The sequence below is a fragment of the Podarcis filfolensis genome (genome assembly GCF_964270895.1).
Source record: "Podarcis filfolensis genome assembly, chromosome: 1".
NCBI classification, from domain to species: Eukaryota; Metazoa; Chordata; class Lepidosauria; order Squamata; family Lacertidae; genus Podarcis; species Podarcis filfolensis.
Genome location: NC_139604.1, coordinates 53,060,636 through 53,083,525, shown reverse-complemented (window position 1 = coordinate 53,083,525; position 22,890 = coordinate 53,060,636). Strand labels below are relative to the sequence as shown.

At 46.2% G+C, this 22,890-nt stretch overlaps 2 protein-coding genes across 3 annotated transcripts in view; one reads left to right on the top strand and one right to left on the bottom strand.

Annotated features, from left to right (window-relative positions):
- Positions 1 to 18: 18 nt before the first annotated feature.
- Positions 19 to 9,559, top strand: AIP (AHR interacting HSP90 co-chaperone). Its single transcript, XM_083624146.1, has 6 exons — positions 19 to 391; positions 2,267 to 2,446; positions 3,485 to 3,673; positions 4,084 to 4,260; positions 4,649 to 4,790; positions 5,294 to 9,559. The coding sequence occupies exons 1-6, from the start codon at positions 293 to 295 to the stop codon at positions 5,497 to 5,499; spliced, it is 993 nt and encodes a 330-aa protein (XP_083480272.1). The 5' UTR covers positions 19 to 292; the 3' UTR covers positions 5,500 to 9,559.
- The window catches only part of LOC310767210 (unconventional myosin-X-like), a 76,816-nt gene continuing 62,969 nt past the window's right edge, over positions 9,044 to 22,890 (bottom strand). For both annotated transcript variants that reach the window (XM_083624145.1, XM_083624144.1), the window contains 12 exons: positions 22,042 to 22,097; positions 20,408 to 20,550; positions 19,160 to 19,354; positions 18,273 to 18,430; positions 16,591 to 16,714; positions 15,650 to 15,947; positions 14,798 to 15,005; positions 14,459 to 14,595; positions 14,120 to 14,246; positions 13,281 to 13,730; positions 12,417 to 12,608; positions 9,044 to 11,839 (listed from right to left, as the gene is read on the bottom strand). In XM_083624145.1, coding sequence (XP_083480271.1) covers positions 11,726 to 11,839; positions 12,417 to 12,608; positions 13,281 to 13,730; positions 14,120 to 14,246; positions 14,459 to 14,595; positions 14,798 to 15,005; positions 15,650 to 15,947; positions 16,591 to 16,714; positions 18,273 to 18,430; positions 19,160 to 19,354; positions 20,408 to 20,550; positions 22,042 to 22,097 — 2,202 coding nt within the window. In that variant the 3' untranslated portion in view covers positions 9,044 to 11,725. The remainder of the gene's footprint in view (positions 11,840 to 12,416; positions 12,609 to 13,280; positions 13,731 to 14,119; positions 14,247 to 14,458; positions 14,596 to 14,797; positions 15,006 to 15,649; positions 15,948 to 16,590; positions 16,715 to 18,272; positions 18,431 to 19,159; positions 19,355 to 20,407; positions 20,551 to 22,041; positions 22,098 to 22,890) is intronic.

Sequence of the window (22,890 nt, the reverse complement as noted above, 5' to 3'; positions counted from 1 at the left end):
AAACGCGCAGGCGCAGACTGGGCTCAGGACGCTACTTGGGACAGGAGTTGAGAGCCCAGATCCGCGCAACGCAGCAGCGCCGCCCGCCCCTTTGTTTACAATAAGTATAGCCGGCCGAGGCTGAGCCCGAGTCCTTCCGAAAGACTTCGGCTGCCGCCAGCCGCGTCCGAAGCCGGATACGGAAATAACCGACGACATCCGGCATCCGCCGAAGGGAGCTTCGGCGGCACATCCGTAGGCTACGGAGACGCACGAAGGTTGCCTCGAAGCAAAACTCGGGCGAGGAGCCATCATGGCGGACCAGGTCGAGCAGCTCCGGGCGGATGGCATCCAGAAGCGGTTGGTGCAGGAAGGCCGAGGGCCCCAACCAGATTACCAAGATGGTACCAAGGTGAGAGAGGACGGTTTCTCAGGGCTGAGGCAAATAACGGAACGAGGCCGGAGGAACGCGCATGCGCAAGCGAGCGGCGATGACGCACGAGGAGGCTAAAATACGCGTGCGCGGTGAAGATAGTGGGGTGCGGGGTTTGCGAGTTGAGTTTGTTACCCACGCTTTATACATCCAGAATTTTGCTAACTCGAGGCTGATTCGTGCCTGCCTTCGAGATGGAGGGATTCTTCCCCCACCCCGCCCATAAATGTGCATTTTGCAAGCTGTGCTTCCAAGTCCACTTCGAATATGTGACGGGTTAATCCCGAGGGGGGGAAGGAAGTATGTGTGTGGGGGGGGTCTTATTTATTTAATAAAATGTATACAACTGCTTGGGGGACGCGGGTGGCGCTGTGGTCTAAACCGCAGAGCCTAGGGCTTGCCGATCAGAAGGTCGGCGGTTCCCCAAAGCATCAATTGATACAAGAGACCCTGCCTCAACCTTCAAAACAGGATCATATTTGCAGTGAGAACAGACTTGGTGCTTGTAAACTGAATATGTGCATTAAAATAGGATAAAGCCACATCTGTGCTATCAGTAAACAGTTTACAGATTAATCTGCATAATTGGATAGTGAAGACACTTGACATGTGTTGCTTCTCCCAGTCGTAGTATGTGTGAGAGAAACCTTTATTCCTTTAAGAAGGGCCATAGGTGAGTAGCAGATCAGGTGCTTTGTATGCAGGTTCTGCACCAGGCATCTCCAATTAAAAGGAACAGATAGGAAGGGAGAGGAAAGGGCCTCCTCTTCCCGAGACCCTGTTGAGCAGCTGCTGCTAGTCAGAGCATGCAACCCTAAACTAGGGGGCAAATAGTCTGATCTGCTATAAAGTAGCTTCCTGGGATAAAAGTCACCTAAGCCACCTTCAGCTAGTAGCAGATCTGTGTTTATAAGATGCTGAAGCCCCTTCCTATATTTACACTTCCTAATGCAGTAACTCCCCCCCTTTATTCTCTGCCTGAGAAATTGGGGGACAGAGATATTTAAACAAGTTGTTTTTATTTGCTGTATAATTCCCCTACAGCTTCATGAATAACAGTTTCTTCTGGCTCAGTAGCTTGTGAGACCTGCTGCTAAATCCACCCGCATAGCAGTATGGTATGGTGAGTGGGCTGGTACAGGCTTGTGTTTAAGTCGTAGCCATGGGTGGCCAGGACTTGCATGTAGGTGAGTGAATGGGCTAGCAGAGGAGGGAATGGAGTGCTCTGTTCCTCTGCATCCAGCTTGGTACTACAACTCTCCAGTCTTTCTTTGCCAGCTCCCAGCTGGCTACTAAACATTTTTGTAGGCTAGGTAACTTTTCTGGGCTTATTTAAAACCCTGGGCTAGGACTTTCTATATCTATTTGCTGGTTGATTTGACCAGTTATTTAAATGGATGTTGAGAATCAAATTTGTATTTATTTAATGCTTCCCATATAAAATCCCAAAGTGATTTAGCAACATCCGTGTGTGTGTGTGTGTACATGTCAAGGACAGATACAGACGGGGTGTGTGTGGTGGAACGCCACTTGAAAAGCTTATTGTAGAAAATGAAGGTTATTTGATAGGCACCGAAAAGATGAAAGAGTTGGTGCCTGCTTGATGCCATGAAATGGAGCTTCATAGGGTACGTACCACCATGTTAAAGGTCCAGTTCCTACAGTGCATGGAATGGATCAGCTAATAAGCTGAAATTTCTACAAACTCTGTTCTGAGCTTGATTACACTAACTCTTTCACTTGTATACAGTGAGGGCAATGTACTGTGCTATTAGCTTTATTCGTCATATTAGAAGTTGGTGTAATACCACGTCAGTCCCTTGATCCAACCACTCTGCTTCCCCTTCTCTTCAGGTGACCTTCCACTACCGCACACTGCTTTGCAGTCCGGACCAGCGAGTCTTGGATGACAGCCGTACCCGAGGGAAGCCCATGGAGCTCATCATTGGCAAGAAATTCAAGCTGCCCGTTTGGGAGACTATCCTGCACACCATGAGAGAGGGAGAGATGGCTGAGTTCTTGTGTGACACAAAGGTAATCCTTGTGGGATGATCAGCCTCATAGAATTGTTGAATTGGAAGGGACCACGAGGGTCATCTAGTCGAATCCCCTGCAATGCAGGAAGTGGGGCTCAAACCCATGACCTTGAGATTAAGAGTCTCCTGCTCTACCAACTGAGCTATCATAGAACCAACATTCTTAAGTCTTAATTAATGCATGAACGGGTTAATACCACAGAATAAGCTGTCCTGCCAGGCTTAGTTAGGTCACTTCCCCTTAGGTCATCAAGCCTATTGTTCTAACCTCCACGTACATCTACCTGAGAAGCTCAGCATGGCTCTCACAAACCACTCTTTTGAGTTCCTAGACCAATCATTTAGAAACTTTAACCACTTTGTAACTTAGCCAACTTTTAGTGTCTGTGCAACTTTATGAAGCCATTCAAAGTCAGTAAACCATTTTTAACTTACCCAGTGTGTGGTCTTTTTCTGTGTTAGGGGAGGAGGAAAACTTTGGAAGGAGCTTGGAAGGGTGTATTATGAAGGTCTAACAACTTATATTTCCACACTTTATTTTGCTGTATATTTTGCTATTTTAAATCTGCTGGGGTTCTCTCACTAAACAGTACTTGCCTCAGACTTGGATCTTGGCATCCAGGTACTCTTCTTTCTATATACCTGTTTTTAAGTTGAACCCAGAACCCCCACTTCTGCAGCAAGCTAGCTTGGTCTAGTGTGGGAAGTGGCTTAGACATACCAGGCAAGGAGAGGTCTCTTCCCTAGCCCTGGCATCTGTAGTTTCCCTAACACATCCTTATGCTTTCTTGGTGCAGAATTGGAGTTTCCTTGGCTGCAGCTTTCAGGATTCTCCTTCCACAACTCACAACTAAGTATTTGGATCTGGCACAGGTGATGGAATGCCAGATTTGTTCTTTTTGGAGAGACAATACACCATTTCAGCACGTGCACAAAATTTTATCTCATATCTTTGGGGCTGATGGTATTCCCTGGGAGAGGTTCTTCTCTCCTAGCAAGAAGGACTATGCCTGATCTTTTCTTTCTTTCTCTCCAGCATGTGGTCTTGTACCCAATGGTGTCAAAGAGCTTGAGGAACATTGCGGCTGGGAAGGATCCACTGGAGGGACAACGGCATTGCTGTGGCATTGCTCAGATGCATGAGCATCACTCCCTGGGTTACCCAGACCTCGATGAGCTGCAGCAGAACCCCCAGCCCCTCATCTTTGCCATTGAGATGCTCAAGGTGAGGGGAAGGAAAGGTGAGGTCCTCTGGGACAGTCAGAATCAGGAGAGTGATGGCTCTCTTGTGTATTTGGGAGTTTCTCCTGTATGTGGGTGTATGGATGTGCAAGAAGGGAGGAGAAAGCTGATTCCCAACAGATCTGTCTTGGTGTCTGCTTTTATTTTCTTGGCTAAGTACATGAGATGATTTTGCTAGCTTTTTAAAGGTACCACACAGGGATGAAGCAGCAGCTGCCTACTGAGAACCCTCCTATTATTTCACTTCCCCCCACTTTCATAAATCTCATCAAAGACGTGTTTTTTTCTTACCTGTGCCCTGGGATGCAGAAGGCACACAGTCAGATGGGCTCTTACAGTGCTCACATTGCCCCTGCTATCTAACCCAGCCTGCTGCCTTTGTGCCTCGCTTAGGTGGAAGTTCCTGGCACATACCGGCAAGATCCCTGGGCCATGTCAGATGACGAGAAAGTGAAGGCTGTGCCCCTGATCCACCAGGAAGGCAATGAACTCTACAAGGAAGGCAAAGTGCAGGAGGCGGCTGCCAAGTACTACGATGCCATCGCTTGCCTCAAGAACCTGCAGATGAAGGTGAGTGAAGGCGCGTCTTCCTCACACCCTAGTGCAGCTTCAGTTTTGTCTCCACATTTGTGTTAAGAGAGTGGGTGTGTCAGCTCCGGATGTAGCAGGGATCCCACTTCCCTTGCATCATGCTGCAGAGGCAGATGTGAGTTGTGGATTGATAAGCAGGGTTGGCACCGCATAAAGGGCAGCCCTGCTTCCTGCGCAGTTCCTCCCCTGTCTTTCATTCCATAAGGTCTGCTCTGATGGCAGAGCTTCCAGGAGGCCACTCCTTTTCAGTCAACAGGGCCCTTGGTTGTGCTGCCCAGCCATCATAGCACCTCTGTTCTCATATGTAGGGGAACCTTTGAAATCCTCCAGCTGTGCCTCACACTCCTTTCCTTGTCCTGTACCCCAGGAGCAGCCCGGATCCCCAGACTGGATCCAGCTGGACCAACAAATCACCCCTTTGCTGCTGAATTACTGCCAGTGTAAGCTGTTGAATGAGGAGTATTACGAGGTGCTGGATCACTGCTCCTCTATTCTCAACAAGTATGAAGGTAAGGCATTTTGCTGGCCACACCATGCCCTAGTGGGGACTGGGAAGCAGCTCTGAAAATAGGGAGTTGTGGGATTTGATCAATCTAACTTTGTGTTGTGAGGGACTGCATGTGGGGGCAGAGGAGACCTACTGTGGTTTTAGAGAGCCTGCGTGGTATAGTGGTTAACGTGTTGGACTAGGACCTGGGAGACCAGGGTGCAAATCTCTCAGACATGAAGCTCACTGGGTGACCTTGTGCTATGCTAGTCACTGTCTCCTAGCCTATCCAACCTCACAGGGTTGTGAAGATAAAATGAGAAGGGGAGAACGCTGGTGCACCACCTAGGGGGATAGTTGTGGTATGTGTCATTTTAAATAAATAAGAGAGTCCTTGCATGTAACTGGGGCTGAGGGGGGAGCTTTGTATTGTGCCCTGGTTGAAAGTGGAATAGACCACTGGGTGGGCCTGGTCAGAGTGTACGGAGCCTGCCTGCATTACTCAGGTGCTGGCTCTCCCCGCAGATAACGTCAAAGCCTACTTCAAGCGAGCCAAGGCCCATGCTGCTGTTTGGAATGCAACCGAAGCACAGGCTGACTTTGCCAAGGTCTTGCAGCTGGATCCGTCGTTGGGCCCTGTGGTTGCCCGGGAGCTGCGTAGCCTGGAGACCCGCTTACGTCAGAAAGAAGACGAGGACAAGATCCGTTTCAAAGGCATATTCTCCCAGTAGCCACGATGCCGCCTGCTGCTGTCCCACTCGGGACAGCTGAGGCTTTGCTGTCGGTGCTCTATGGCCAGGCAGCGCCAATGGACCATGAGACTCCTTGGCTCAGGGCTAGTGCGGCCCTCCCCTTTGCACACATGTTGGGGAAGCCGCCCTTTCTTGTCAGCAAAGTATGTTGCCTCTGTGCAAATAGCAGTATTTGCCAAAGGGAAGAGGGAGAGAGAAGGGAAGGCTTTCTGATTTCCCAGGCCAAAGAGGAATGTGTCTGCCAGATTAGGTGTGAGCCTCTTATGTTATCCCTCCAAGTGACCCTTTACCCTGTTCCATTGCACACAGTGCCTTTTCCTGTGTTGCTCATGAAGAGAGAAACTTAGCTTGTGTGAGAGCTGCCAGGAGATACTGTGAGGTATGCTTTGTGTTGTGGGCCAAGGCTGAATGGGCCATTTATGATGAGAGTTGCATGAAGGTGATCAGTTCTCCCTTTGAGTGCCATTCCTCCTTGCCATGCCCTCTGTGTGCAGTAGTGCATGTGTTTGCGCTTGTACTCAGTCCATCCTGGCTAGTGTGCAGGTGAGGTTGCCCTTTTCTGGCTGTGTGGGATGATGCCCCAGGATCCAAATACATCTCCCTTTGCGAGGGAACCTTAAGTGGTGTATTGCTGAGTAAGAAGGAACCAAACCGTTGGATGCTCCATCCAGCAGGTCTTTTTAAAGGAAAAAGAGAGACTGCGCCTACTGCATTGTGGTTGTTGTGTTGGAAACCCTTGGCTTCTTTAGTTAAAGTGTGTTGTGGTGTGATAGGTCAACCATAGACATGTGGTGCCCTGTGCTGCTTTGCAAACTAGGAGGCTCTGCCGAATGCCAGCTTCCCTGTTACTTGATGTAATGGCTGCTGTCAACATTCCTTGTTGTTCCTGGTGCTTTGTAGCTGGTTGGAGGAAGAGGCACTTTCAAAAAAAAATCTGCTAAAATGTAGAACTCTTCATTTCTTTGGGCCTTTAGTACATGACTGAGAGAGAGGAGTCTTGTGCATGTTGTTTCTTGATGCCTCCAATAGCAAATATTCCAAACTGATGCAACACAGCAACAGGCCTCAGTCCTTCCTCCCTTCTCTGAGAGGTAGGGCTTGGGAGCAAACAGCAAAAGGTGAGGCCAGCCAACCAGCCCCTTCTAGAATGTATAGATTCGAGCAATATACTGTGCAGCATATTCTGAAACTCCAAGGGTGACTTTGATTAAGGGTGACTGTTGCCACCTTCTGAAACCTCTAAGCCACATCAAGTAGCACAGGTAATTGTTGACGCCAGTGACTTACCTAAGGCCAAGGGCACACCAGGAGGGCAGTGCCTCATAAGCACCAACTTTCCCTGTGAGTACAGCAGCCAACAGTAGGGGGATCATGTCAAAGGCTCAGAGAGTGTTTTTCCCTTCCTTCTGTGTAGGAAAAGATGATGGGTGGACATGCCGTCATAAGCAGCTATTTCCCTTTAATTATTTCAGAAAGTGAATCAAAGACAGTCAGATTCACTGAAAGACTTAGGATGCAAAGAACACTTGTTCAGGGCGTTCTTCCGTGAGGAAGGATCTTTGCCCCAACCCACCAAGGTTATTTGCTTGTTAGAAAGGGTTTTGTACTTGGTTTGCAATCTTGGGTACAGAATCAGTGGAGTTCATACCTGAGCAATGTCAGGACAATGGGCTCTTATAATGCCTTGAATCCCTGTTGTATGGTGAGTGTGATTGCAGTCTTTGCCTGGACTGTGAAACTGGCCCTAAAAGTGGGAGATACCATTTACCTACCCAATTCAAATTGGATTACTTGTGTTCCTACCAAATACATCTACAGAGCCAATAATAATGTATGATTTTAATTTTTTTACATCTTCCCAGTTACCTTTCCTTTCAAATCAGTTTATTCTGTTTTGTTGGTCTGTGCTGTCTCTCTTCAGTATACATCTGTACACAGTGCAGACCCTCCTCCAGACTGTTTTCAGCACCAGTGTGCATAGCACGGTCTGTATAGCTGGATTAAAAACTGTAGCTGTCAAGGTGTCCCATAGGGAAAAGGCACCTTGCTTTTTCAAAGTACTGTGTGCCTGTACACTCCAACTTCTACTCCAGAGGGCAGCCCATTGTTGTCCTGATATTACATGCACTTGCAGAGAAAATGGGATATCATCCAAACACCATACCAAATCAAAATTGAAATGTCATGAACCAAGCAGAAAGGAACACTTTGTTCATCCTTCTGTGGCTTTAAAATTTGCTACCCAGTGTATATTTAGCCTAGCACATGCCCCTAGGGATAAAGTGGGTGAACAGAGAATGTGGGATCGAACGCCACAGTTGGCACAATCTATTATTTCTGTGCAGCTCCCATTCAGTTCAGCGGCTCTTACACTGGGGAACTTGGCAGTAGATTGTGCTCAGTAACGGTCATCTAAATAACTACCAGTAGAATTCAGAGTTGTACAATAAAGTTTCCTCTCTACCACAAAGTACTGCAAGAAAATGTTTTTGCTTATGTTTTTTAATGGTTAGATTATTGTACGTTACCTGTCTTTGAGCTACAAAGGTTGTACTGCTTTTTTCCGGACCATATCTATATTTGGAGGAGGTAGGGCTTTGTTGGTCAGCTTTGAGTCTCATGCTACACCTATCAAAGTCTCTGTACTGCTAGTGCAAATCAGTCGCAGAAGACAAGCCTGGCTAACACAAAATCTTTGGGAAATAATTTTTAAAAATCATCATTGTGTTTCTATATTGCAGGTTCAAGTGTATGGTATTCGTTTATATAAAAATCATATTCAAAAGCAATTTGGTGACAGTTCTGGCATCTTTGGGTCCTGATGGAAACTAGAAAAGAAGCCAGAAGATTAAAAACTGGTGTGCTTAGTCTAGACCCCCGTTTACCTCTGAATTGCCGTCAGTAAGGAAAATTGCAACTTTTTCTTCCAAGAATGAAAACAAGTAGTTTGGTATAAAGGAAAGTTGAAACATCTGCATACCTACTCTCCTGTTCAATGGCTTGAACAAGGAGTTGGCGCAGGAAATCAACCCAGGCACAGCCTTGTAAGTAAAATTATTGTACCCTGTTCAGTTGACTTTCTGTAGCCTAATCCCTCCCCTTAGTGATGGGATAGAAATTTTATAAAGCAGCCCAGGAAGGAATAGAGCACTTCTGAAACATGAAAAGCTTTAGCCCATGGGCTGGATACCCATAAGCAGGTTTTTCTGCTCAATTATTATTTTTTGGTCGTCTGTTACTAATAATTGACAGAACTCACTGTTGTGAAAGTTTACATCTGCTTGCACAACAGGACTTCCACCTTGTTTTCCTCACCTCTGCAGCCCCTATGGTTCCTAAAACTGTGGGAAGACTGCAGGGGGAAGGAGATGAAGATGGAGTTCCGCTATGCAAGTTCATTCCACCCGTGCATGGACTGTTACAAACAATCCAAGGAATTTGGAAAAAATAAAAAATGGGAAAGAATTCTACAAAAAAATGTCTTGTGAGCCTGTGAGTGAGGTACTGAAACAAAGAAAAACAATTCCAATCCAATAATTTATTAAACTTCCATCTTGTAAAGCCAGTTACAAATTAAACAAACAAAAAGAGCAGAAGGAAATCTGCAATAGAATTAATGGAAGTTATACTTCTAACTGGGTTTAAGCTGCCTGCAGCAACCCATGAGCCAGGACAGAGCAGTAGTTCAGGGCTAAGGACTGGGAAGCAGGAAGGTGTACTAAGAAGGTTCTAGTATGTATCAGACCAAACAGGGAATATCAAGTTCACTAGTCGTCTTTGTTCCACTCTGCAACCTGGTGAGGGCCAAAACAAAGAGGTAAGAACTCTTAATGTGACTCAGTCTGGTGTCTTAAGGCAATGTTTCTCTTTCAAAACTACAGAATGGTGAGACAGTCTGTCCAGCCTTGCTGATGTAACTACATAACATGCACAGGATATTTGGGTGGGCACCTTACAGGAGAAAAGAGGTGGCTGCTAAACCCTGAACTGTGGCTTTTGTGTTTTCGCTTCAATAAAAAAGAAAGCAATTATAATTACATCACTGGATGGCTTCTTCAGACAGGTGTGACTTACTTTATTTGCATTCCCCGGGACAAAGGGATGGGAGTGTGGAAACGAGATCCCTGATTGGACAATCCTTTGTAGAGGAAAAGTTCCAGATTCTTTGGGTTTTACTGAGTGGACTGGACAAGAGATTTGAAATTCAACCTTGGTAGGTCAGAGCAGATTGGCAGCTTGATTTACCTAGCTGAAAAAGAAAGTGGAAAACCCCAAAATAGCCTGGAATAGGGAAAAATGCTGCCTTTGTGCTTAGAGAGGAAGGCATAGTTGAATATAATTCCCCTCATATTACACAAACGTAGAAATGGATAGTAGACAAAGAATTCAGGATCCTGAGAATCTTGGCTGTATTTTTCTTTAAAAAAAATTAAGTCCCTAGCCCCATAGGCTATGAAAAGATGCTTACAAATACCTGGGTAATGGCCAAAGATGTCTCAGAAGGTGGGCAGAGTAAGATTTGAACCCTTTGGGGACTGGATTGCAATACTTTATCCACCTCTTTACCCCTTTCCTACTGCTAGCAGAAGCAGGATAAAGAGACATATTTTGCATTAACTGCCTTTCACCTGTCATCTGCCAACCCACAGCAAGCTATTAACTTTGGAGGGCTTATGTACATGGCCTTTCTAAGCAACCACAATGGACCAATGTGGCACTTAGCCTAGTGGAACTTGTTGGTCTTCATAACCCCTCCATAAGCTCCCACTAGAACAGCCCATGGACAGGGATGAAGGAAAGTGTAGCCCAGGAATATCTGGAGGGCCACAGATTCCCCATCCCTGCCCTAGGGCTTCAGCAGCTTACAGGATAAACCCATTCTTCCCAGGTTGGCATGCTGGAAGGTTTCAGGAGAGAATGGAGCAAGTCCTCCGACAGGTGGGGATTCAGAGATGTGCAGCCAACTCATCTGACTCCTCCCTGTGCCCTGTTCCTTCCCTACCTCATCAAGCACAGATGATTCCTTCAGCCTTCTGTGTTCTCAGTTACCTTGACTCTAGTTGGTTTTTCTCTCTGCCGCCTTCGCAGCCAGCTCCCTCCTCTTACCTTCTCAAAATCCATTCATTTAGTCTGTTTTACTATCTGTAACCTCCCAAGGCTTTGTGTGGCATAAAAACTAGCCTATAGAAAAGGATAAGGAATAATAGCAGCCCAAACTCCAGGAAGGAAGGGAAAGCAGCATCAAAGTGATTAGGGAAAAGGGACTGTTCTCCTTGCAACTGGATACACGTAGATCTATCCACAAATCTCACCCCCTGGACTCATCAGAGAAATGGGTTTTTTTATACTACCAAGTGGCAAACTCTCCAAACATGCACCATGAGAAATAGCTCTTCTCCAAAGGGCTTGGAAGAACAGCACCAAAAGAAATATGTGTCGTTTTACACACAGCTGGTGGTTTCCATAAGGATCCTGCTTCGAGAGTCACAAGCCTCTGTGAGGATCTCCGCTAACATCAAACAGAGTGGTGGCCTTTTAATAATTGTAGCTTTGAAAACTCTGTGATTTGGAAGTAATTAAACCTTAAACCTCTGGGGATGGTAATACTGATAACACAACACAACCCGCCCCTCCACGCAGCAGAGAAGCTCCCAATACTATATTCAGTAGTAGCAGCTCATCCCTGAGCGAACATCAGCCCCCCAAAGGGTTAGTTTAGTCTTTACCATTGGAGAGCTTGGCTGCCAAATTAACGGGAGCCTCTATTTCTTGCGCACGCGGGAATCTTGCTTGGTGCATCACAGCACAACATTGAGACTCCCCACCCACCCACCCGCCTTTCTGCTGCTTTTATTGCACAAAATATTTCCGCGCCTCAATCTCTTCAAGAAAGGTAGCCACATTTGCTTCTGGTGGTCTCACTTTGCATCTGCAGTAAGGTCTTTACTCCAAGAGTGAGGCCAGAGGGAGCCTGGCCTCCAGCTGCCTTGAGTAGCTAGCCAGAGTAGTCGGGGTTGGGGTTTTGGTTAAAGAGCAAGCCCTGCAGCTGTGGGTGCTCAGCATCAGTCCCTTTTTCCTTCTCTCAAAGCAAAGGAAAAAAGGGAGATGTTTCTTCCTTCTTACGAAAAAGGATTTTTGCTACAAATCTGGCTGGAACACAGTGTGTATCTTTCCTCAAGGGCTCAGTGCAGCGCCACAGGCCTCATCACCTCGTCCAGATACTCGCACGACTGTCCAGGCTGGTGGCCGATTTGATGCTACAACATTTCTTCACAATCATGTTGATGTAGGCTTTCATGATTTTAATGATCTCTCCCACCTAATAAGATAAGAGGGGGCGGTCAGGATCACTTAACGCACTGAGCAGTTATATAGCAGCAATTTCTGATGGTGGCCAGAAGCCAATGGAATGTAACTGGAATGGGGACTTGCAAAGGGTCTTCTGTATCCCCTTTCTTTCTCCCAAGCCCTACTGCTACTGTCACTTTGGGAAACGCAAGAAAGATTTCTTTGGCTGTGCATACCTGTTCCCTGAGCAGAATTCAAGCCCCGCTTGCACGTGGGGTTTAAATTCCACTCAAGGAACAGGCACAGGCAGCCCAAAAAATCTGTCAAATGCAGGTGTCTTCCTTGCTCCCCCCACCCTCCTTTGCTCAGGGAACGGGAGGGAGAAATGCTTTGCCAGCTTTGTGACTGGTGATTCCTAAGCCCCACCCACCTGTCAAATCTGACCCATGTGGCCAATCTGGGGAGCTAAAAGGGTTCCCCACCCCTGCAACATACTTTAAAAAGGAAGGCTTTCGGCTTATGCTTTTTGCCCACCCAATCCTGCCTCAGCACAAAAGTCCTTGCGGTCACCCACAAAACAGGCTAACTTAGCGTTCCATGAAGCATACCTGGGGGGTTTCAAAGTACATCTCTCTCTCATCCACTGTCAGCTTGAAGGTATTGGGCTGGGGAGCCCCAAAGAAGACAATGTGCTCATACTGGAACGTTTCTAGGGGTTTGGGGTCTCCCCGTTTGTACACCGACACATTCTCTGTGCTGACACTAAGCCAGAGGTCGTTGGGAAAGCCACCTTCCTTACACTGCAGGAAAGAAACAAGAAGATTTAGCAAAGGGAAGGTGTTGCTTGGGGGGGAAAGCATGCAGTGGGCGACTGAACCGAAAACTGAAAGCCCCTGGTCAAAAACCAATTCTCTCCACCCCCCCCAAAAAAAATCCAATGAAACCCCAGAGTAATTAGTAAAGATTCCCACCTCAAAAGCAAATAATTAAAAAATTGTGTCAAAGTAAGACCCTAAATATTTAATTTATTTATTTCGATTTCCACTTCATTCTTTAATGGGATCTGCCAAATCTTAGCTCAACCATGAACAGGCTTGGTAGCCAATATTTATTTATTGTGTTTACATCCTGCCTTTCCAGACAGTTCAGGTCTGACTACTCTGTTCTGCTTCCCTGTTTTATTCTCCAAACAATGCTGTGAGGTAATTTAGCTGTGACTGAGCCAGGATTTGAACCTGGGTGTCCTCCCTCCTAGCCCAATGCTCTTAGCTACACCCACATTGGCTCTTCGTCGATTAGCTTGCACCTCAATTCCCTCCCCCACAATCCTCAATCTGTAATAGTGGGGGTAATAAAATGGAACCATCTTTGAAGGTTCTTACGAAGTGCAACTGAGATAATAAACATAATCCTCCTGTAGCATCTTTCAAAAGAAGAAGGATTAATACTGAGGCTTCTTGTGTCTCTCTCACCTCCACATCAAAGACAGTGGAGCCGTAGCCCGACCATTCCTTCATGATGTTCATGTAGGCCACCATGGCTTGCTGCTGGAGCAGCCCCTGCAGTTTGCACCACTTTTCTGTTATGCTGGCCCGAGCCGCAGACAGCTCCTCTTTCACCCACATCTCCATCATCTGCTCCTCTTCCACCTTTTGCTTCTTCACTGAGCCCGCCTTAAAGCTACGCTTCAGAGTGCCCTCCAGGAAGCTGGTCCGCCTTTTCTCCAGGGCATGGCTGCTCGGACCGCTACTCTTCATGGACTGCAGGATTTTGGACTTCAGCCTCTTCACTGGATAGATGTTGTCCAGGGACCAGGAGATTTTGGAAATATCGCCATAGAGGTACTGCAGCCTCAGAGCAGCCAAGTGCTGCAGTGTCTCCTCTGGACCAGGGAAATGGCCATCAATGAGACTTTCATGAGCCTGTGAATAGCAGAAGGAGCAATTTTATTTGTGGGTCTATAAATGTTGTTACTTGCTATTTTATTGTTCTTTGAAACTTTGGAATTTTAATACTGTACATTGGTATGTTGTAACCAACCTTGGGAGGTAGATACACTAAAAAGCAGGCAAATAACTAGCTAACTAAAATGTTTTTTTCCAAAGGCTGTTTGCTTCAAGAGACGATCGCAATGCCTATGCTTACCCCTTTGGAGTTATAAAAGTTATGTATATTGCCTTATAAGTCAAGATGAACAACTCAGTGTCCTAATAGCAATGGGCTGTTGTAGGCAAATTCTTCACAGCCCTGGCTTGATCCAGCCACCCATTCAGCCACCCACCTGCTTATTCTCTCCCATGCGAAGACTTACCTGCTCAAACATGAAAGCAAATTCCACCCCTTCCTTGGGAACATTTTCAACATCCAAGAAACAATACAGTTTAAAGTAGAGCTGCCAGTGCCCATCCTCATCCTCCTCTTCCACGGACCCAGCAAGTCTAAAAGATGAGGAATAAGCTGGTTACCATCTGGTTCGTTGGTAAAGAAGAGCTGGTCTACACGTAGCATCTGTCTCTGAAAACAGCATCTCCATAGCACCCTGCCATAAGGTCTCAAGAGTACTAGCAACATGGCAGAAGGCCTTCTTGTTTAGAAAGTATCAGATTCCCCCAATGCTAAACAGCATTCACTATTCCTGTGAAACACCTACCTCTCAAACTTGGCCAGAACATCAGCTACAATCACCCGACTCTCAATGGCCTTGTCCACATGCTTGTTGCGTTCAAAGAGGGCAAACATGTTCCGACTATCTTCCATGGCCAACCCCCGGATCAGCTTCTCTACCACCTACAAAGGGAGGAGAGAGACCACGTTACTCCACAAAGGATTTGGTTGCACAAGGAACCTCTCAGACAGATGCAAACAGGCTGGGCTAAGAGAGAGAGATATATATTCCCTCCACTTCCGCTAGTAGAGGCCATCTGAAGCAAGCTGAATGCCCCTTCTTCCCTGGACAACTTTGCCTTGAAAATTCTGCCTTCGTTCTTACCTCTCCGGCACTGGTATGAGAATTGATGGTAATTTGACAGGAACCTCCTCCGTGGCAGTAGACAGTGGTGGTCATTTCCTCCCGGGTGATGAGGGCCTGTATTTCCTCCTGGGAGGGGACAAACTCCCTGCTCTTGGTTCTTTTCAGTGAATCAGTGATGAACTGAGAATACCGATCTATTTCAGTGCCTGGGAAGAGATCTTTTACTCTGGTTGAGGGAGGGTGAGGAAAGAGAAGAGGTAAATAACATATTGCCATTCTGTCATGAAACAAACTTTGATCTAGAACCGTGTCATTTGTATAGCGAGGCCAAGCCAACTCAAGAGATTGTGGGCTACCTACCGCCTATGAAGATGTTGTATCACTTAATATAAGCAAATTTCATTCATTTGGACAGAGGTTATTTACGATTTTCTGCCTCTGAGACCAATACTTACACCTTTGTCTAAATATATCAGGACCAGCTTGGCACTGCTGCTTAGTAGAAAGCAGGTATGGGGGACAGTAGTACAGGAAGCACTGAAGTTTTCACAAAGCAAGGTGGAGGTAAATTGGGGGTGGATGGCCTCTGCAATGATCTCTAAGGATGCAAGTATTAGGCAAAGGGCCTCCTGTTTTGCATGCAGAAGGTTCCTGGTTCTATCTCTGGCTAGGACTGAATCCTGGAGAGCTGTTGCCCTTCAGCGGAGATAATACTGAGCTAGTCAGACTGATGGGCTGACTCAATATGAAGCAGCCTTCCCATGTTTCTATATGTCTGCAGCGACTGGTGCTATGTAATGTATTCCGCAGTGCTCTGGAGTCAGTGAGCTAGCTACAATTGCAGAGAAATTCCTCCAGGATGGTTCTTACCTTCTGAGGTGGAACTTGAGGTAACGGAGGATGCCTCTGCTGGGCAGGAAGGTGCAGCTCATGCAGGTCATCAGCTGCCAGTGGTGAAGGTTCCCCGGTCTGTTGGGCTGTGGCACGTGGTTTGTCTGCTTGATCAGCTGACAGTACACCTCGTCCCGGAGGGGCCTGAGATCATGGCAGGTCTGCAGAATGCCCTGGATAATGGGGATGGGGTCAGAGACTGTCTCGATCTCCTGAAGGGAGTTAAAGATCTTCATTGCTTCGTCCTGGAGGCTGCTGTAGCCTTTCTCTTGCTGCACTGCAGTGGGAGGAGGCGGCACAAACAACAAGGCATGGAGAAGGCAGTCAGTATGTCCTCCAACTACGGACTGGCCAGCAGGTAGTTCATCACTCCAGGAAACACATTTGCTCATGCCCACAACCCAGAGGAGAAAGGAAACTCCTCTGACAATTATCACTACCCAAAGGTCACTTGAGAGACAATCCAGTTCCCCGCATTAGAAATGGTTACATGATAGGGCTATGATTCTGCTCCTTTCTTAATGCACAATTCTTTGTATATCAGCTAGTTAATTCCATTTCACTGGTAAGTTCGCTGCATCTTCCCACTTCTACAGTGTTTTTTTAACCATCAGAGTTCAGCAGGAGTCAACACAATAACTCTGATTTACAGTGCAATTCTATGCATGTTTATTAGGATGTAAGACCCACTGAGACTTACTTCTGAGTCAGTGTCCACAGAAATCTTGTGCACACTCAGCTAAGAAGTAAGTTGCACTGAAGTTGAACCTACTTTTGAGGAAACGTGTATACTGGGTTGCACTGTAAAGCTGGATGACCTTCATCCTGGCAAGATTCTGCCTCACTCCCATCCCATCCTCTAAAAAATATTCCTTTTGAACCCTTGACATAGCATCCTCGAAAGCCACCAAGTCACTCACAGTTGACCCCAACGTCCCCATATGGCAGTGGTAGAAGCGGCGAGTGCAAGGGATGCTGGGTGTATCTCAGGATAGGATTCCTCCGGTAGGTCTGTTCTACCACTTCAGGGTTCATGCTGTTCTCCTGAAAGGAAGGGGTGGGCAAATAGAGGTTACCTTTACAGGGCTTCTCTCTTTCCCTCCAACTATCTAATTGCACTATTAAATGGAAGTGCTCCCAGTCCATTACAGAAGAGATAAAACAACAGTTAAAGGCCTTGTACTGCAAAAATGGCAAGGTGGTCAGCAACAGGGGAAACTGCCAAACCAAGTCCATAGAAGGATTTGGAGATCACTTTATATCACAAAATATCCAGAGTATGTCAGGCCAACAACAGCCCTCTCATCAAAAGGAATTCTGAATATTTAGAAACACGCCATGTTCTGACAGATCATAATATTGCTTTTAGTTGTTGTTGAATAAAATGTGCATCTACACCCTTCTGCCGATTTTAATTGTGTGTGTGTGTGTGTGTGTGTGTGTGTGTGTGTGTGTGTGTGTGTAGGGGAACTAACCAAGTGTATATGTATTTCCATCTGTCTACCTGAAAAGGGGGGGGCCAAATGGCAAACTTCAGAGAGAAAATTACAAGAGGTGCTTCCTTATAGCTCAGTGGAGGGATCCCTATGATACAAACACATGAAGCTGCCTTCTGTACAGTCAAACTGCTGGTTCAGCCAGTGTTCTTTATTCTGACCAGCAGCTGCCCTCCAAGGTCTGAGAGGTTTTCCTCAGCCCTGATACTGGATATCCTTCTTTCATGGGAGATGTCGGGTATTGTACCAGGGACCTTCTGTATGCAAACACTGTGATCTGCCACTGAGCTATGACTCTCCCATAAAAATGTGCAGCCTTTGGATTATCCTGCACGTATGAATGTGCCTTAACACACTATTCCCGCTGAAAGAGGGATTCTACCAGAGTCCTTTGTCGAATCCAGACCTAGTACTTAAGAATTAATGGACGCTGTCCTTTGTGTATGTTACATTCTTGCTTTTGATTATTCCAACGTGTGTGCAGAGAGAAATTGTATACCTAGAAGAGGGGCAGGAAGAAAGGGAAAGTGCCAAGGGACATCTCCGCTTCTGAACCGAGCAGAATGATGCAAATAATGGGAGGGAAGCTCAAATACCTGGGTATTTACACACACGAGCAAATCCTAAAAGGTTGTATATGAAGAGAGCAAGGAAAGCTCATTTGCCTTAATATCTTAAACCTGTGAGTATAAGGGGATCCTAGTAATGTGGATATAGAGCTTATAAAAAGGTAAAGGACCCCTTTACTCTGGGGTTGCAGCACTCATCTCGCTTTACTGGCCGAGGGAGCCGACGTTTGTCCACAGACAGTTTTTCCGGGTCATGTGGCCAGCATGACTAAGCTGCTTCTGGCGAAACCAGAGAAGCGCACAGAAACGCTGTTTACATTCCCGCCGGAACGGTACCTATTTATCTACTTGCACTTTGACATGCTTTCGAACTGCTAGGTGGGCAGGAGCAGGGACTGGGCAACAGGAGCTCACCCCGTCATGGGGATTCGAACCGCCGACCTTCCGATCGGCAAGCCCAAGAGGCTCAGTGGTTTAGACCACAGCGCCACCCGCATCCCTCATACTCATGTGCAATTAAGAGTTAGAGGCACTTACTCTAATGTCCCGAATCAGCTGCTGTGTGGGTGTTTCAATGGGAACCTTGCTATCAATGACTCCTTGGATGGCAGAGACCCAGCGCATGGCTTCATTCAACAGCTTTGTGTAGAGCCGGTACGAGTGCTTTCTGCCATGCACAGTGATGTTCCAGTAGCCTGAAGGCACAAACAGAAACAGGCAACTACTGCCCAATCTTGGAGTAATTGAGATGGCAAATGACACAGCGAGAGAGAAAAGTGTGAGCTGGCAGAGGCCAGATCCTGGTGGCAATGTTGACTGCGCTCTATCAGCTGCTCAAGACATGATGCAGTTGCCGTGCGATCTAAACTGGCCAATGGCACCCAAAGGGGTCTACAGAAAGCCCCTGATATTCCTTTGTGCACTTGATTGGCTTGGCCCATGGAGCACCAACTTAACCCCACAGGACTCACTCTGTGCCATCATTCCCATGGCACAAATGCTATTTCACTCCAAAGAAACCAGCAAATTAAATGTTATGGTTTATAGGATGAACAGAGTCAGTCCAGAAATTCTCTTCGGGCCTTACCAATAATAAATGCAGAACAGACACAGGCATATGAACATGTGATCTGCATCATACAAAGTCCAGCCATGGTCCCATCTATCCCAATACTAGCAGCTGGTCTCTCAGGCAGATTCTCCCAAGCGCTGATGCTGGATCCTTTGAAATGAGGATTGAAGCTGGGACCCTCTACATGCAAAATGCAGACCCTCCCCATAGTCTGCCAGGACTGTGTCCTATTACAAATGACCAAAATGATATTCCACACTTTTATAGCTCTGCACAAAATGGTAAAGAATGGAAACGAACACTCAGAGAAGGACACAGTGGCACACAAAGAACACCTTTCCCCCTTCCTTACCTGTTTCTTTGAAGACCCTTTCATCAGGCTGGACCACTGAGCAGAGGCTGTTCAGCACCAGTGTCCCGAGCTTGGTGGCTGTGCGCTCGGACGATTTGTAGTAATCAAGGGCAGTGTTGGTCAGCACAAACCAGCGTTTCTTCACCTTCAGGGAAGAGGTCTTGCTACTGCTCTGGACCTCCTTATGAAGCCAGCCTGATGGGAAAGAGGGACAACGGGGCCCAATGGAATTGAAATTCAAGAAATCGAGTTTGCTCTCTTGCTAACGGGATGCTACTGGAGACCTTCAAATTTCTGTTCCTTTCTTTTAAAGAACAGAGGAAGGAGGAGGCACAAATCAGTCTAAACCTTCATCTCCCCCAGCTGACTTCCTGCCTTCACTATCAGAGCATGCATTGCAAAGAAAGAAAGAAAGAAAGAAAGAAAGAAAGAAAGAAAGAAAGAAAGAAAGAGAGTGTTTAGGTAACACTTCAACCACCCAAAGAGCTTTTAATGAACCATGTTTAGCATTTGTGCTTGGAGGGAAGTGAGGGGGGCGGGAGGAGACTGCTTGGGGTACAGAATGTTAAGGCAAGTGGGAGAGGGCAGCTGAAGCGTGTGCTGAATGAGGGTTGGGAATTTTGACAATTGAGAGAGCGATGACGGGATCAGCATTTAATTATTGGGATGAATCACAGTCACCTCAAACCTCAGTCTGTTTACATCATTCCTCAGATTAAATACTCTGCTGCTAACCCTGGGTATCTTGTCAGTGAAACCCACACTTAAAGGGTGTGAATACATACCTCAGTTCTTAACACTTATACACTGCTGTCAGAACATTAAGCTATGGTGGCTTCATCTTAGTAAATCCTTACAAGCATCCTGCAATGCCAATATGAACAGGTGGGGTCGAGGCAAAGAAAGCAGCAAACTTGCCCATGGCCACCTAGAGAATTCCTGGATGAGGGGAGATTTGAACTGGAGGCTTTCTCACCACCGCATGTTATGAGCCACTCTATTGCATCAGTTCTCATGGTCATCATCAGCTTCCTATCCCATTTAAAAAGTGGGAAATGCCATTATCACTTTGGAAGAGTGAGCTGTGCCATGACTGTAGCAACTAGTGCTATGGTGAGATAGGCTGCCTCAAAGCCCAGCAAATGGCTTATTTGTATTATTAACACCACTGGGGCAAGGAGGGTACTGTTTAGGTGTTCTGCCTCAGGCACAATATATTTAGCCAACTCTTTCATCTTGCCTTCATACCTCTCACAAGAAACTCCTGCCCATCGACCCGGGATTCGCCTTTGGGCTTCTGCAGGAGGGAGATCCAGTGGTGCATCTCTTCAGGGATGTCACTGTTGCAGTGAATGACTCTATTTGCTGTGATGATCACAAAGGAGTTTGGCCTGAAAAATCACCATCATCAAAATTAGTATCTCGTCGTCAACATTATCATCATCAATATTAATATTTTTTCCAAAGCCACAACACAAATCTGTTTGTTTTTGCCCAGACTCAAGCTGAGCAAGAAAACATGTGAAGATTAGGCCACACACAGAAACACATTGATTTTGCTCTCCTTTTCAAGGATGCAAGTCAGATTACTGATTCAGATGCGACTTTAAAACTGTGGAAGTGCTTAGTGTTTGCCGCTTCCAGAAAAACTACTATTCTGGAAGAAATGGGCATGTGTCATGGGGAAGAGGGGGAAGTGTATGAGATGTCTGATTTGCCCACAGTGACAGATGTATTAGTTACATCCAGTTTGGATTACTCTAACACACTCTACGTGGGGCAGCCTTTGAACAGTACTCCGAAACTTCAACTGGCTCCAAAAGCTGCAGCCAGATAGTTGACAGGGGCTGGTTATATGTAGCAGATGACTCCCTTGCTAGAACAGCTCCACTGGCTACAGGTCTGTTTCCGGGCGCAATTCAAAGTGCGGGTTATTACCTATATAGCACCACATGGCTTATGCCCAGGCTGTCTGAAGGACCTTATTGACCAATACAAACCTGCCTGGGTCTTGAGGTGAGGTCCTTCTCCTGGTCCCGCCACACTCACAGGCATGCTTGGTGGGGACATGGGAGAGGGCCTTCTTGGTGGCTGCTCCCAGTCTCTGGAACTCCCTCCCTAGAGAAGCTAGACTGGCTCCTTGTTGCCTTTGCACAGGCAGGTAAAGGCTTTCTTGTCCCAACAGGCTTTTGGGAACTGACTGCTTTTAATTAAATTAAAGGGCTGGTGCCATGCTGTTTTTGAGTCTAATTATTGGTATGCCTTAAACAGATTTTATATACGTATATAGTTTTCATTATTGATTTTTTAAAAAAATGTTTTTAGTGGTTCTTGTTTCTATCTGAAAGCTGCCTTGAGTCCCAGCAGGGAGAAAAGTGGGGTATGTATGTATGTATGTATGTATGTATGTATGTATAAATAAATAAATAAATAACAAAAAAACGACTGTAATATATAAGGGAAAGCACCCCACAGGATGTTACTGTGCCATAAAAGCAGCCATCTCTCTGCGGAGCACACACAACCTTAGCTCATAGGGCAGGTGGTGTGTAGTTGCACACACTTTCCTGAAGTATGAAACACCCAGAGCTCGAGAACCCGAACCCACAGCAACTAGACTTTATTAAGAGGAAAGCAAATGCTTCAAGGAGCTTCTGGAGCCAATGGCCAGTCACTAAAAATAAACACAGCCATTTGGGAGATATTTATACTGGCTGGAGGCATTTTAAGTAGCTCCTTATCTGTTGCATTTATATTTACTCAAATATGCAGTAGATGGATTTAAATATTTCCCCCTGTTACACAATTGTTGCTGCACCAAAAATATTTGAAAATCACAAAACGAAAAAGCACACACAAAGAGGAACTCAGCTGTAGCTTACCTGTCAGGATTGTCAGAAGCACAGACTGAGTCTATGAGCCCCACGTCCAGGGTTCCCTTTAAAACAACAACAAAAAATGGAACACACTTCTAGATATATGCAAGATCCAGTTCCTACCATTCTGTTCCATTCCAGTGTGATCCACACATAGGCATCCACTTTTTATTGCTTTTAAATTCATCTTGCTTTTCCCCCTGCTGTTTTAAACAGATTTTTAGCTGTTTTTATTATCTTTTGTACATCACATTGGGACGTTTGTGGAAGACAGCAGCAACAACAATACACGATGTGGCTCCGCAATTAGAAGTAGGCCACATTCGTAATTGTTGGTGTCACCAGGAGGCAGTGAACATGTTGAGTCCCTAAGTGCACCCCTTTACTTTCTCCTAGAGGGCAACTTTCCTCAACCTGTTGCCCTCCAGATGCTTTGGACTATAACTCCCGTTAGCCTGAAACAGCATGGTCAATGATGAGAGAGATAATGGGACTGTAATCTCAACATCTGGAGCTCCTGTAGGAATGAATGACTGTGTGGATCAAAAACCTCTGACCTCTATGGATGACCAGGTTCCAATGTGTGCATGCTAAGATTCTGCCAGGGGTGAGACATGGCACTCCCCCTCCCCATAAGTCCATAAGTATGCGAATGAGCTCTCTTTGTATGTATGTGTGCATACATTTATCATTTCTAGACACACACACACAGAGTAAAATCGAAGAAGCATCAGGGAAGATACCTCCAAGGGGAAAAGTACCAGCTAGCATGGGGTTATAGTTTCCTGTTGCAGATTTAGATTGCGTCTCCCACACATGTCTTGCTAGATCCCAATCTGCTGTTCTGATTTGCAG